Here is a 16,121-nt window from a genome sequence, read left to right as displayed (position 1 = left end):
ATACACAATAGGAAAACAAACTTGGAAGGAGAGTTCACAAATACGTGTAGTGACAATAATGACAATTAGGGCAGCAGACCAAATTCTATTCCTTGTTGAATCCCACTTGGTCATATGATCATCTATCAATTCTATAATCTATTCAGTCTCAAGGTACTTGTTGATTTGTACATGCCTAGCTCATGGCATGCATTTCTGAGTTGAACACCTTATCTAGAGTTTGGCTCAGTCAGTAGGATTCAGCATCTTTCTGGGTACTATGAAAATAAAAATAAAACTATGATCTATCTATGAATAGAACACAAGTGAGGGAGGAATTCAAAGAAAGGAGAGAGCAGTGTAGTCATCATGCCACAAAGCTCCATGGAGAAGCAGGATTTGAGCAGGACGTTTACAAGGTTTATAGGGATACAGAGACAGTAGAAGGCATGATGGTAGGCAGTGGAGATTAAACAAAGACAAGGAAATTATCGAAACCTGGGATGGGGAGGAGAAATTTCTGTTTGGAGCAGAAGTCTGATGTTTCAAAAAATAAGAGGTGTAGTTAGGGCAGCAGTACTGGAAAGCACCCTGATTGATCAAAGAGGGACAGAATAGAAGCACGTTTTAGGTTTAGGGTGGTTTGCAATTGGGCTAAGGAACCTTTCCTTTGGGTTACTGCTTTGGCTGGTAGGGGCTGCCAAATTGTGTATCCCACCTCTGTGCTAAAGCAGTGAGCATATGACTCTGGCTCTGCCAATCAGAGTATGTCATTCCTCCAGACACTGTGACTGGCCAATCAGAAACCTTCCCTAGATGTTTCTACAGAGCTGCTTAGAAAGCTCTGTGGTCCTGGCACCACTCTCATAATGACAGCTGACCTGAAAATAGAGGAGAGAGTTCTGTGGGCATTTGAGTTTCTGGTTCCAGGTATCTCTGAGGCCAGCTTCATATAAGCCCTCCCTGTGTTCTGATTACATGAACCAAATTTCCCCTTTTTTGCTTAAGCTAGTTTGTCTCACTTAGAATTCAAAACAGATCTACTGATATAAGAGAAAAAAGAAAAAAAAATGCTCTTCAGATATTCTGACAAAAATATAGGGAAAAGGCTGGATTGGGAAGGGAAGAGAATGATTTTACTTTTGAAATGCTGGTTTTAAGTTAGTGGCAGGGCATATAGATAGAAATATTTAATGGTACAAATTTTTAATTTTTTTCATAATTTTTTAAATGTTTATTTATTATTTTTGAGAGACAAAGCACAAGCAGGGGAGAGGCAGAGAGAGAGAGAGAAATACAGAATCTGAAGCAGGATCCAGGCTCCAAGCCATCGGCACAGATGTGGGGCTCGAACCCACAAACCATGAGATCATGACCTGAGCTGAAGTCAGACACTCAACTGACTGAGCCACCCAGGTGCCCCTAATGATATAAATTTTAAATACACTCTCATAAAATGTAATTGTGACAGCTAACACTTACTGAATGATTTCTATGTGCCCCACATGACTCTTTATTCTTTACCTTCATTAACCCACCAATGGTCCCAACATCCCGCTCTACAATAGAGAAAACTAAGGTACAGAAAGATGTGGAAGTCTGCAAGATGAATGAGCTAATGAGTTTTGGAGCCTAGGTACAGATCCAGGTAGTCTGACAACAGAGATCACCTTGAATTAAGTACATACATATTGATATATAATCTTTCTGTGTTTAAAATATCTGTGTATGGGGGCGCCTGGGTGGCTCAGTCGGTTAAGCAGCCGGCTTCAGCTCAGGTCATGATCTCGCGGTCCGTGAGTTTGAGCCCCGCGTCGGGCTCTGTGCTGACAGCTCAGAGCCTGGAGCCTGTTTCAGATTCTGTGTCTCCCTCTCTCTGACCCTCTCCCGTTCATGCTCTCTCTCTCTCTCTCTGTCTCAAAAATAAAATAAATGTTAAAAAAAATTAAAAAAATAAAATATCTGTACACACGCATGTGTACTGGGATGTTTGGTACATATTGGTTAAGGATTCATAATCTTATTTTAAAATTGATGCTTACGGAGACACTATCTTCCCACTTCTGAGCAATTATACAGTGTATCCAGATCTATGCAACGTATACTGGTTGCTTGTGGACTATCATCTCTAATAATAATACCCGGCGGATGTTCAATGTCAATGGATAGGAAATATCATTAAATGGAATCCATCCCTGATTTTCTATCATTCTCTATCTTGTTTGCTGGCTGATTCTTTGTTCTGCACCTGCATCAAAACAAAACCTGTACCTATTTTTGCATTTGCATAAATTGACTTATTTTGGATTTCTTCCCAGATTCCACAACATATCAGCCCTACAGTATATCACCCACACCTGTGTATTTGTGATGCAGACTGGGACATTTCCAGTTGTCCTAGAATTGGTGGCTATAGTCCTTAATGGAAAGATGTGGTTTTAAACACCTCACATTCTAAAATTTTTTTTAATGTTTATTTTTATTTTTGACAAAGAGAGAGAGAGAGATGGAGCATGAGTGGGGGAGGGGCAGAGAGAGAGGGAGACACAGAATCTGAAGCAGGCTCCAGGCTCTGAGCTGTCAGCACAGGGCCCGACGCAGGGCTCGAACTCACACTGCAAGATCATGACCCGAGCCGAAGTCAGACGCTCAACTGACTGAGCCACCCTGGTGCCCCTAAGCATCTCACATTCTATAGGGAGCTGCTCATTAGTAGGGTTAGACATGTAGCTCAGGTTGGAGAAGTGGACCTGCTCCCTCCCCAGTCCTTTTGAGAACTATATAAAGAGACGAATTGGAGGAGGGAGAATGAAAGTAATGTCCTGCCTAGACGGTAGCAAGGGAGGAGAGGAAGGTGGTTCCCCCTTCCCCATTGCTGACCAAGCAACATGGGTTGGGGATGTTCCATGAGAATCAGTCTTACAGATTCCAGTGGACACCTTTGTTCCCAGTTGGTGTCTACTGACTTGTCTGCCCAAACTGGTGCTGCCACTAGTGAAGACAAACACTGCGAGAAAAACCTCTGGGGCACCTGGGTGGCTCAGTCGGTTGAGTGTCTGACTTCAGTTCAGGTCATGATCTCGCAGTTCATGAGTTCAAGCCCCTAACTGGGCTCTCTGCTGTCAGTGCAGAGCCTGCTTCGGATCCTCTGTCTCCCTCTCTCTCTCTGCCCCTCCCCTGTTTGTGCACACACACACACACTCTCTCCCTCTCAAAAAAAAAAAACATTCAAAAGAAAGAAAAACTTCTACACAGTGTCCATTGTAGACTTCATGTTTATGTGCCCCCAAATCCGTATGTTGAAAGCCTAACCTCTAAAGGGATGGTGGGCCTTTGTCAGGTTATTAGATTATGAGAGTGGAGCCCTCATGATGGTATTAGTGTCCTTATAAGAAGAGACACAAGGGGCGCCTGGGTGGCTCAGTCAGTTGAGCATCAGACTTCAGCTTAGGTCATGATATCATGGTTGGTGGGTGAGCCCCACATTGGACTCTGTGCTGACAGCTCAGAGCCTGGAGCCTGCTTTGGATTCTGTGTCTCCCTCTCTCTCTGACCCCCACCTGCTCACACACTCTTTTGAATCTCTGTGTCAAGAATAAACATTAAAAAATGAAAACATAAACCAAAAAAAAAAAAAAAGAGATACAAGACAGCCTGATTTTTCTCTTGGTGCTCTCTCCACCATGTGAGGATACAATGAGAAGATGTCCATCTACAAACCGGGAAGCAGGCCCTCATCAGACACTGAATCTGCTGGTGCCTTCATCTGGGACTTCACAAACCTTTCAGAACTGAGAAAAAAAAGTTTCCTACTTAAGCCACCCAATCTATGGTATTTTTAATGATAGTAGTCTGAATTGACTAAGACAGTCCTGTATTAGCAGATGCCACCAGCAGCCACCAAACTCAATGTTCAACATGGATGGCTGTGCATGTCCCCAAACCTCACCACTATCCCTCCTTCCTCCAATCATTCTTGAGATTAACAGATTGGCAAATTTCACAAATCCTTGTACGAGTGCTATGTGTCGGGCATTGTACGTGATTTGCAAGTGCTAACTCACTTACCCTGTGTGAAGACTAATGAGGTAGGATCCTCTTATTAGTTCCACTGTACAAATGAGGAAGCCGAGTCATACAGAGGTTATGGGATTTGCTCAAAGTCACACAGCTGCCAAGCGGCAGATTCTGCCTGCAGCAGGCAGCTGCTGCTCTTAATCTCTAGGCTTCACCTTCTCCACCACCACTCACCCCTCACCCATGGGCCACACGCTCACACATCCTCCAATGCTGGGGCAAGAAGACACCAAGTCCCTGCCCCACTCAAAGACACTCAAGACAGAAGCCCGGCTGGCACAGCAGGAAAGGAAGGCGATTGGATTTAAATCCGGTAAAAGAAGGGCAGGGACTTTAAACCGACCTAAGCTGGATTTGTAGTAACCAAAAACAATCATAAAACTACAGGAGTTTGCCAAATGTACTTAAGGGGTAGGAATTTGACAAACGAATTTAAAAGCAAGTAATGTGGGCTGGGGGGAATAAAACTACCTCATGTTTGTACCTTCTGAGTTCAGACTGCTCCATAAATCACATATTCTCCTGATCATGCATTCTCAGACCTTAGTCATACCTTTATCCCCAGCTCTTACCTTGCTGAAATACAGAGACGATCCAGAAGAGATGACCCCACACCCTTGCTCTGGTTTTACAATTTCTCCCCCAATAACTTCTTGCCAGTCAGACTCCCAACCATTCTGGTTCTCAAAATCTGACATAATCGTGGAAGGAAGAGCCGCTTCTGGGTGGCATTCGGTGCCTTGGTACCCCTGGTCACACCTATGAGAGAGGAAGGCCAAACAAACAAGTCACAGTCTCCTCTGTGAATGCCAAGGCCACGCACCTGAAGCATTTCCTATGTCTCACTTTTGCTCAGACCTTAGCATCCACACTAGATATTTCTCCAGTGTCAATCTGTGTATGTGGTAGTGACAACCTTCAGGTTTTAACAGACACCGAACAGCAAGAACAAAAGGACTGAATCCTTAAAAGAAACAGTGCTATAACAGAACTGAGGCATCAAGCAGTAATGAAGAAGGATGTGTGTGTGTGTGTGTGTGTGTGTGTGTGTGTGTGTGTGTGTTGGTGGCTGGGGAGAAGAAGAGTGGGATTTTCCTCAAAGTCACATATAGTCTTCAAAGTCACATATAAATATTTGTCTGTTCATCCAACATGTAGCTCTGGCCACGTTTAATAGCTCCCTTTTCTGATTAAATTACATCTCTTTTAGAGTCTTTGAGTATTTAACTGTGTTCCTATCTCATCCTCATTAGCGATAATCACCATGGCCCCCTGCCCACAACCTTGAGCTTCTCTTGAAGTGACATAAGACAGCGTGTAGCAGCTGTCTGACAGGTGCTTTAAGAGTGTCAGAGGAAGGAAAGGGAAACAATAGCAAGGCTCTTGTTTCCCAAAGAGGACTTTGGGGTTAATTAATAAACTCTGAAAGTTATACCCAGGAGGCCTGGTCTTTTGTTAGATTTTGAAGTTTAGAATATATGGCTTCAGACTTTACTTAAATGTAACAACAGCTTGGGGCGCCTGAGTGGCTCAATCAGTTGAGCGTCCAACTTCAGCTCAGGTCATGGTCTCACGGCTCATGGGTTTGAGCCCCGTGTTGGGCTCTGTGCTGACAGCTCAGAGCCTGGAGCCTGCTTCAGATTCTGTCTCTCCTCTCTCTCAAAAATAAATAAACATTAAAAAAAAACTTTTTCAAATGTAACAACATCTTTTACATCTGAAATAAGAACAGAAAGGAGGATCCTTTTCTTTTGGCTATTTCATTATTTATTAGTCTGTCCATACAACTCTGAGGACAACTGCTATGGTATCCCTCTAAACACAAATTCTGGGACATCTGGGTGGCTCAGTCGGTTGAGTGTCTGACTTCAGCTCAGCTCATGATCTCATGGTTCGTGGGTTCGAGCCCTCAGACTTGCTGCTGTCAGCACGGAGCCTGCTTGGGATTCTCTGTCCCCCTCTCTCTCTACTCCTCCCCAATTCATGCTCTCTCAAAAACAAAACAAAAACAAAAACAAAAAAACCCAAAACGACACTTAAACACAAATCCTGAGAAGCACACAATCACACTTGGTGGCATACATACCTGCACATACCGTGGTCACATGAGCCATGCCCACTGCACATACTTGGGCACTGCTGCCCAATGTAAATGTTATCCAAAGCCCACTCGTCTTGGGCTGTGTAATAGCTCTGACTCCAGCGGAAGCGGGTGGCACTGGACCTAGAAACAAGGTATGGTAATAAATCCAATATTTTAACTGACACGTGGCAGCACAAAGAATGTCAGAGTTCAGAATCTTTCAGATAACGGAACTTCCTGGAACTTGTATTTTTTTTTCAATATATGAAGTTTATTGTCAAATTGGTTTCCATACAACACCCAGTGCTCATCCCAAAAGGTGCCCTCCTCAACACCCACCACCCACCCTCCCCTCCCTCCCACCCCCCATCAACCCTCAATTTGTTCTCAGTTTTGAAGAGTCTCTTATGCTTTGGCTCTCTCCCACTCTAACCTCTTTTTTTTTTTTCCTTCCCCTCCCCCATGGGTTCCTGTTAAGTTTCTCAGGATCCACATAAGAGTGAAACCATATGGTATCTGTCTTTCTCTCTATGGCTTATTTCACTTAGCATCACACTCTCCAGTTCCATCCATGTTGCTACAAAGGGCCATATTTCATTCTTTCTCATTGCCACGTAGTACTCCATTGTGTATATAAACCACAATTTCTTTGTCCATTCATCAGTTGATGGACATTTAGGCTCTTTCCATAATTTGGCTATTGTTGAGAGTGCTGCTATAAACATTGGGGTACAAGTGCCCCTATGCATCAGTACTCCTGTATCCCTTGGGTAAATTCCTAGCAGTGCTATTGCTGGGTCATAGGGTAGGTCTATTTTTAATTTTTTGAGGAACCTCCACACTGTTTTCCAGAGTGGCTGCACCAGTTTGCATTCCCACCAACAGTGCAAGAGGGCTGAACTTGTATTTTGCTGCCAATCATTTTTCTTTGGTAGTTTAATGTCTGCTCAATCATTATCCAATTCAACAATTTTATCATGAAGAAAAGTTAAAAAGAAATTTGTGGTTTGGATATATACCTCAATCTTAATTTAATTGGTGACATTTTAAAGAAAAACAAAATATCAGATTTTTTAGTTGTTGTTACACAGAGATTTGATGCTAGGAAAAGAAAGGAAAAAAGAAAGAATATTTTAAAAAAAGGTATATACGAAAGAGCCTCTCATTCACAGATGAAAATGTGAGGTGTTTAAATTACACTACTACTATTCCTTATGATAAACACAACAGTAGTTATTGGAAAACTTCCAGTTAGCTCTCAATAGAACATGAAAGTTGAGTTTGGGGGTATTGTTTTGGGGTTGAGGGACATGCTACAATGTACTATAAGTAAGAACATCTGGGTGCTAAATTCTGCTTATTATTTCTGAAACATTAACTTGTTTTGGTTTCATGGACAAGCTGATGTTAAGTGGAAACAAAAAGTTAAACAGTCCATTGTACACAGAAAACACTTGGGACCTTGATTTATCTAAACCAGAGAGAAAGTCTAAAAAGAGGGAATTTTGAGAGCACATTCACTGTGCTCAAGAAAGTTGCCATTCACTGACCGTCATAAAACATTCTTTTAAAATCATATCATATTTTTTGTCTCTAGAAATTTTCAGGGGTTGTGATTAGTTCTTTTTGGTGCCCAACAAAAGTGCAAAACAAAAGAAAACAAAAAAGATGCGCAGAATTAATGTGCAGGCTCAGTTCCATTGATTAAACCCTCCCAGAGCACACTACCTACACATACACTTGATCTTAATGGCTCAGAATGATCCCTTAATGTCTACTGCATCAATTACCCACATATTAAATACTCCCTAAGTACGTAACAGATTGTTAAAATCCAGGCTAAGCCTTTATTGTTTATTTTACCAATGATCTATGGCTAATATGTTGCATTTTCATTCCTAGTAGGATAATTCCAGGATTCACTGAGATGCTTCCAGTAGACACACGATTGCTGCATATCAGTGCTCGTCATGATATGTGCCATGACAAGAATGCGCCTCCTCTATGGTAATAATTTATATTTGTAATCTAACAGCCATCACAACTTCCAGAGTTCCATTAAGAAATTCCTACTATAGGGGCGCCTGGGTGGCGCAGTCGGTTAAGCGTCCGACTTCAGCCAGGTCACGATCTCGCGGTCCGTGAGTTCGAGCCCCGCGTCGGGCTCTGGGCTGATGGCTCGGAGCCTGGAGCCTGTTTCCGATTCTGTGTCTCCCTCTCTCTCTGCCCCTCCCCCGTTCATGCTCTGTCTCTCTCTGTCCCCAAAATAAATAAACGTTGAAAAAAAAAATTATAAAAAAAAAAAAAAAAAAAAAAAGAAATTCCTACTATAAAAGTAGGTACATTGTTTTAGAGCACAGAGCCCTACAGAAAAGAAGACAATTAAGTTTCATGTATCAGTGTCATGCCAAGGACTGCGTCATGCTTTCAGGACTGCTTGTAATCTGAGTCAAGTCTAAGGCCACAGGTGTTCAGATTGTGAGCTCTTCTGGGGAGAGGGCCATCTTTAGTCTCAATAGTTTGCACAGGAACAGAATAAAGTAGGTGTACCAAAAATGTCTGCTAAAAAAATGAGTCAATGAATGGAAAAGCAGGCCAGGAAAGGGCAGCCTGTTTCTGACTTCTCTTGGTAATGAAGTAAAGAATTTGGTAGGAGTCTGGGGACTTGACCCCTTGGACCCTAGCCCTGCAATTTATCAGCTGTGTGACCTTTAGTGAGGAATTTAAGCCTTCAGGTTTTCTAAGTTCCTCACCTCTCAAATAAGGGGACTGGACAAACTGATTTCTAAGATCCCTTCCAGCTCGTAAATTTAGTGATTGTTCTGGTGGTTGTTGACTGAGGATGGTTTATTTTCTTTAAAGTCACATGTCTACATGAAACACATTGTTTTGAAGTTTTGATATTTCAAACATTAAAATGGGGTTGGAAGGTTTCAGAAATCTGTCCTAGATTTCCCAGTTTATTTATGCTTCTGAACAGTCACATGTAAACACATCCTAAATTCTTTGACTAAGTAAATTAATCCTTATGTGCATCTTGTGAACTCTTGAAAAAGATAGTATCTCCTGAAGATAAAAAGCTCAAAGTGGATTCTTCCATTTAAAATTACAATCCACAGTTTAATGTGATGTTAATTAACAGAAAAGGAAGCAAGAAGAGGTTGAATATTGGCTTTGTTTTTAGTGAGAAAAAAAAATTAGTTGTGTGAGCAATCTCCAGCTGGTCGCACATGAGAACACAAGGTGTGATCTCACTGATTTGCAGTTGCATCACTGCTAAATATTGCCCTCAATACAAATATTTAATTTGCCAACCCCTTCCTGCCTCAAATCTAAGCAATCTTGGAAGGAACATCTTGTGTATTTCAGGTTGGGTCCGAAAGTGGGACCACTTTGATGTGCCGTGTGCATCATGAAATGAAGTCGACTTGCACTTAAAGTCCAAACTCTATGGATTCCCCAAAGCAACAAAACTTGACAGTCTTGTCTTAATTGATTTTTTCCCCCTCATATAAACTTCTAAACTGAATTAAACTACCACTGAGTCATCTCTTGACAGGTATCAAGGTATCAAGGCTAAGGAATCAAGGTAAATGAAGCCTGACTAAATTGTATTTTCCACTTTCAGAGTTACTGTAATTATATTTACCCAATTATTCTGAAACTCATTCAGTCATTAGGCGTAGGTTTGTTTATGAAGTCAGCAACTGACAGCTGTTTGGGTCTCATTAGGCCCTGTTCTTATGTAAATGTCTCTCATAAAAACAAAATTAATTTTCATTGGGTAACAAATGCTCAGTTCATATACAATATTATTTCTCTGAGCAGGTGTATATATAGTTGGTATTTCTGCTGAAAGTTGTCCCACCTAGCATATCTTCCAAAGTTAACAGACCTTTGATAACATGGGAACCACATTTGCTTGTATGCATTCAATTGATAGTTGCATATACATCAGTCAAAGCAGCAGAACGAAGATTTGCCAAAAGGCAAGATGTTTCAAACTAAATTGCACTCCCTCTCTCCAGTGCTTGAGTAAAACATGGTATTTGCAAAAGTTTGAAATGAATATAATACACAAAATGATCAGGAACACCAAGGACAATAAATGAAATTTATCCTTATAGCAGAGCTTTTAAAAAGCTTTATAAATCCAAAAACAATGATAATAACCAGTTGAACACTATTTTTTTTTGAAATGTAGTAATAATGTTTAGTTTAAGTATTAGTGGGAGTACTAAAAGAAACTATCTTATTGGGTTGTTTGTTTTTAAAAAGTATGTTTACTTTCTTTACCTAGGGCTTGGAAAAGAATTTGGAAAAGCAAAATTCAATTATTCACTTACATGTACTTAAAGGCAAATAGCTGCAGGAATAATCTAATAGTGAGGCACACTGAATTAAAATTCTACTTAATTCTCCAACATGTAATGAGTACCCAATGTGTGGCAGGCAGTATTGGAACTGAAGTATTTAAAGGTTAAATAGATTTCCTCTCAAGTGTGTAATAAACATTAATGAGAATTGATCTTTTCTGACTATACTAAAACCTTCAACTCAGTGATACTATCTTTTAAGCAAGGAAATAATACTGTAACATACAATTTGAAGGTAAAATAACCTGCAGTTTTGGATTTTTGTTTTTTCTGGTTTTTTTTTTTTTATAAAGGACAATACTTTTTGGATACTCTCTAAACTACATTAATTAAGAATAATAGTTTAGGGGCGCCTGGGTGGCGCAGTCGGTTAAGCGTCCGACTTCAGCCAGGTCACGATCTCGCAGTCCGTGAGTTCGAGCCCCGCGTCAGGCTCTGGGCTGATGGCTCAGAACCTGGAGCCTGTTTCCGATTCTGTGTCTCCCTCTCTCTCTGCCCCTCCCCCGTTCATGCTCTGTCTCTCTCTGTCCCAGAAATAAACGTTGAAAAAAAAATTAAAAAAAAAAAAAAGAATAATAGTTTAGAACATTTCTGAGGATGATAAGACATCTCTAAAATATACTATATACTATAAAGATTACTGACCTAACCATCATAATTTTGAAATTCTATTCCACACGTCAATAAATAAAAAGGAACATTTTTTAAGTAATGAGGGTAAATACTTAATGATAAAATAATCATAAAGAAAAAGCCTCAGTATTTATGACTAGTATTTCAATTGATCTGTTGTTTTTTAATAATCTTGATAGGTATGCTTGGAATATCCTTGAAATTAAATAAAAGTCTTGATTGTATTCCCAGCAGTGGATATAAAGAAGCAGGATGTTAGAGAAAGGAGCAACTTGTTATACAAAGCATTAGTTGAGTATCCAGGAAATGGCTCACAGTTGGATATAAAAAAATCTGTGGAAATCAAATTTCAAGCATTTTATTCCAACTGACATAATGATGAATCCTTAAAAATAATCAAGTAGACATTCTTCTGTAATTCAGTAATTCAACTAAAGGACGTATAATATTAATTCTGGGTTGTTATCTAACCAATTGTTTTTGTGTAGAGTCTAACTTTATTGTAAAATAATCTAAGAAGGGTTTATTTAGTAATTTTCTCTTTATAAAAGGGCTCTCGGAAGGCAGATGCCAAAGAAAAATATAATTCTTGTCTCTCTCTTTCACTACTACTACATATCATCACAGAATCTTAGAATTCAAGAACTGTGAGGGACTTTCAAGATCATCTAATTAAACTCCTTTATTATACTCTGAAGAAATCAGGCTTGAAGAGGTTGTGAATGGTTAAAATAGTGTGATTAATTAATCACTGGGAGGGATATTGAAAACTCAGGCCTTCTAATTTCTATTTCAAGTTTCTTTCTTGGGTGAGCTTATCCTGTCCCAGGGCTTCAAATGTACTTGTGGTATTTAATTCTTCAACCCAAAGTACATTTTATCCTAAGAAACCTCTTTTTTGAGCTCCAGATGTATAAGTCCAGTTGGCTTCTTGACATTTCTGCTGGGATAGATAAGTCTCTCAACTCTCTATCACAAAAACAGAACACTTCATTTCCTGTCCCCAATCCACTCCTTCTCCAGGCTTTCCCACCTCTGTCAGTGGTACAACCATCCAGCAATTTCCCTAGGCCTTGGATTTACAAGCTGTTTTTGAGTCTTCCCTTTCTACCACAGTCCCCACCCAGTATATCAGCAAGCTCTATTTGATTAAAATCTATTTCACAAATAATGGCTCTTGTCATGTCTGCCACAATCATACTCAAAGCCACCTAAACAGCAAACGCCTGAAACCCCCAATGTGATTCCCTGTCTTCACTCTTTTTCCTACAATCTATTCCTCACAAGGTGCCTGGAGTGATCAATCTAACACAAAATGATGTAATATTTAGGGGAAAAATGTGTTTTTCTCTTAAGCATTATCATGTATTTAACTTTTTCCTTAGTTACTGAGGCTTTAGCTTCTTGGGGGGTGATTTTTATTGTTACTGAAAGAATGTGAATAGAGGAAAAGAGTGTACATTAAGCTTTTGAAATAAAAAGTAGGGCTTTGAAGTGAAAAAACAGCCTTGAAATACAAGCTGTCTTGATATAGGAGTTTTTGGATTCCTGCATCCTTTCCTTCTATGTATGTCACACCCAAAGGAACCAGCTTATTGAGTTCTCCCATAAAAAGAAAAGTTGGGGCAAAAAGGGAGGTCAGAAAAAGCTAGGACACAGATGGTATTGTGCTAAGTGAAATAAGTCAGAATGACAAAGACAAATACAATATAATTTCTCTTACCATGGAATCTAAAATACAAAACAAATGAATAAACAAATAAAAAACAGAATCAGACCCACAAATACAGAGAACAAACTGATGGTTGCCACAGGGGTGGGGGTGGAGGGATGGGCAAAATGAGTGAAGGGGTGTGGGAGATACAGGCTTCCAGTTATGGAATGAATAAGTCATGGGAATAAGAGGCACAGCATAAGAAATATGGTCAATGGTATTGTAATAGTGCTGTATGGCCACACAGTTGCTACACTTGTGGTAAGCATCACATAATGTATAGAGTTGTCAAATCACTAAGTTGGGGGGGGTGCCTGGGTGGCTCAGTCAGTTAAGCATCCAACTCTTGATTTCAGGTCAGGTCATGATCTCATGGTTTGTGAGATCAAGCCCTGCATCGGGCTCTGTGCTGATAGTGTGGAGCTGGCTTGGGATTCTCTTTCACCCTCTTTCTCTGCCCCTCCCACTATGCTCCATCTCCTCTCTCTGTTTCTCTTTGCCTTTCAAAATAAATACATAAAAAGCATTTTTTTAAAAAAAATCATTAAGCTGTGCACCAAAAACGAATGTAACATTGTGTGTCAACCATACTAAAACTTAAGGTAAATAGGGACCGTCTGGAAATTAAATTTTCATTAGCCCTATTTTTGCAAATATCCTCAGTATAAAAGAAAGATCTGGGTCTTTTGATGACAAAGAAAATGCATCTTGCCATTGTGCTTAACTCTTGTTTGCATTCCAGCCATGCTAATAGAGGTAATAAAAGTGAAAGTAACAACCATATGCAAAGATGTCATCTCTCACCAAGTTTTCTGGGGAAGAAGCACTGTGACTCTCCTCCACTGCGTGAACTCACTAGCGTGATAAATACTTGCTGATGTGAATTCTTGACAACTCGGCATACTTGGAAGGCATTCCTAAAAGAGAGGGAGGCAAAAATTAAACTCAGCTTCTGTTTCCTCCAGGGGCCATATGTTTACTCACTCACCATAAGTGAAAAAGGCCTTAGAGAAATCTAATGTCATTTTCTTAACCATGTGCAATATGGATGCAGTCCATGATTTTCCCTTCTCTGAGGCTAAAATATTTGGGAAATAATGGGAACAAGTGCCACCATGAAATTAAATGTCTTTTAATCCTAATCCTCACATATAAACATGGAAATGGATCAGGACCCATTTTTGTGACCTGTTATCATAACATTGGCATTTGGTAGAATTATTCTATTCACTGTTATTTATGCATTATTGCAATGTCAGATCTCTGTGTGTATGTATAAAGAAGTACACTTTATCCTAAGAAACTGTATTTTTGTATTTCTTTTTTTTTAAGGTAAGACATGTCATATTCTTAATATGGTCTACCTACAAGTAAAGAGACTTAGAAAAGAACAGATGAAGATATATTACAGGGATAGAGAAGAAAGAGATGTATTTATGGAGGAAGAGGGTTAGAGAAAATAATATTCAAAACATCATCATCCTAGAGTATCCGGTCCTGAAGTTTTCCCGTTTCTTTTTTATTTTCAATTACCTTTTGGTATCTGCCAGTGCAGAATGTGGAAATCCTTATTGCTGCCTGTGTCAATTCTAAGTTATAAATAATATTGTTCCTTTTCAACCAAACCTAAACTTTTGAAACTGTAATTCTCTGCTTCCTATGTAAAAAGAAGCCTACTCATCACAAGTGTTAGAGAAAACAGACTTACCTCTTGGACCAGGTGCCAGGTGAGGCCATGATTGGTTGAGTACTCCAGTTTCACCTGGTTGTCCATGTGTGGAGTGTATTTCTGGCCACAGCCCATCACCAAACTGAACTGAATCATATAGGATGCTCCTATCTGCATTGATTGTGTTTCCACATAGCGCATGCTTGAGGCAAGTTTAGAATCTCCGGTGAAACTGAAAGACAGGAGTGGGAATCAGAAGATTAAAAACATGATGAGTTAAGGGAGAATTGAGCTCTTCATTTCATACCATACACCAAAATAACTTAAATATTTTTTAAATTTTTAAATTTTTTTAATTTGAGAGAGTGAGACAGTGTGAGTGAGCACATGGGGGAGAGGCAGAGGGAGGGGAGAGAGGGAGAGAGAGAGAGATAGAGAGAGAGGGAGAATTCCAAGCAGGCTCTGTGCTCAGTGTGGAGCCCAATGTGGGGCTGAATCCCATGACTCTGGGATCATGACCCGAGCGGAAATCAAGAGTCGGATGCTCAACTGACTGGGCCACCCAGGTGCCCCATACATCAAAATAATTTAATTTTACTTATTTAAATCTTGCCAAGCTCTAGAATGGATTTTAGTCAATCTAATAAATGTAATTTAAAATAATCTGCCCATCAAAGAAGCAATATATTTTTTAAACTTAATAGCTGGAGCTGTCAAATATATTTGAAAATGGGTACTCACTCATATATTGTTCACGAGTATAAACCCTTTGACTCATTAATCTCACTTCTTAGAATTTATCTGAAGGAAGTAATCCTAAATTCAAGGACAGCTTTATAAAATATGATTAATATTGCAGGTTTCCTTATAATAGTAATTGGTAACCATTTCAACGTCAAACTACAGGGAAAATGGAATACTTAAGTAAACTGGTATAGCCACTTGACAGATTATCCATATTTCAAATATTTATTAAGGTAATAAAATCAAATTAACATGCTTATGAAAAAATACATTTTTTAAAACCCACAAAGAAATTCACCAGAATGTTTGCAGTGGCTATGTTTGGTGGTGGGAAACTAGACAGTTTACAACTTTTCTTCTGCATTTCTTAGTTTCCAAACAGTCTTCAATGTTCGGGCATTAAATACTGAAAACATCATAGTGTAGTTTTAATGACTGTGCCTAAAGTCGGTAGAATTTTACTGGGTACCAACTGAGTACTATGTAATTGTAAACTGTCTGAAGACAGTCACAATTACTTTTTAAAAATTTTTTTTTTTTTCAACGTTTATTTATTTTGGGGACAGAGAGAGACAGAGCATGAATGGGGGAGGGGCCGAGAGAGAGGGAGACACAGAATCGGAAACAGGCTCCAGGCTCTGAGCCATCAGCCCAGAGCCTGACGCGGGGCTCGAACTCCCGGACCGCGAGATCGTGACCTGGCTGAAGTCGGACGCTTAACCGACTGCGCCACCCAGGCGCCCCGACAATTACTTTTTTAGAGCAAGTTGCTCAAGGAATTTATAATCCATTAGAGGAGATTAAAATATGGACACATTTTCACTGTGGTTAATATGGGTAAATGTA

General features: G+C 39.9%; 1 protein-coding gene across 2 annotated transcripts in view; it reads right to left on the bottom strand.

Annotated features, from left to right (window-relative positions):
- RELN (reelin) overlaps window positions 1–16,121 on the bottom strand; it is a 528,348-nt gene that overhangs the window by 129,088 nt on the left and 383,139 nt on the right. For both annotated transcript variants that reach the window (XM_047096965.1, XM_047096964.1), the window contains exons 21-24: window positions 14,571–14,763; window positions 13,667–13,779; window positions 6,143–6,280; window positions 4,629–4,815 (exon numbers count right to left, since the gene is read on the bottom strand). In XM_047096965.1, coding sequence (XP_046952921.1) covers window positions 4,629–4,815; window positions 6,143–6,280; window positions 13,667–13,779; window positions 14,571–14,763 — 631 coding nt within the window. The remainder of the gene's footprint in view (window positions 1–4,628; window positions 4,816–6,142; window positions 6,281–13,666; window positions 13,780–14,570; window positions 14,764–16,121) is intronic.

Source organism: Lynx rufus, unplaced genomic scaffold (assembly GCF_022079265.1).
Source record: "Lynx rufus isolate CCGP_SWC_20201006 ecotype Redwood Valley unplaced genomic scaffold, mLynRuf1.p SCAF_4, whole genome shotgun sequence".
NCBI lineage: Eukaryota > Metazoa > Chordata > Mammalia > Carnivora > Felidae > Lynx > Lynx rufus.
The sequence above is the reverse complement of the archived record's forward strand: the minus strand, read 5'-3'. Positions and strand labels throughout refer to the sequence as shown.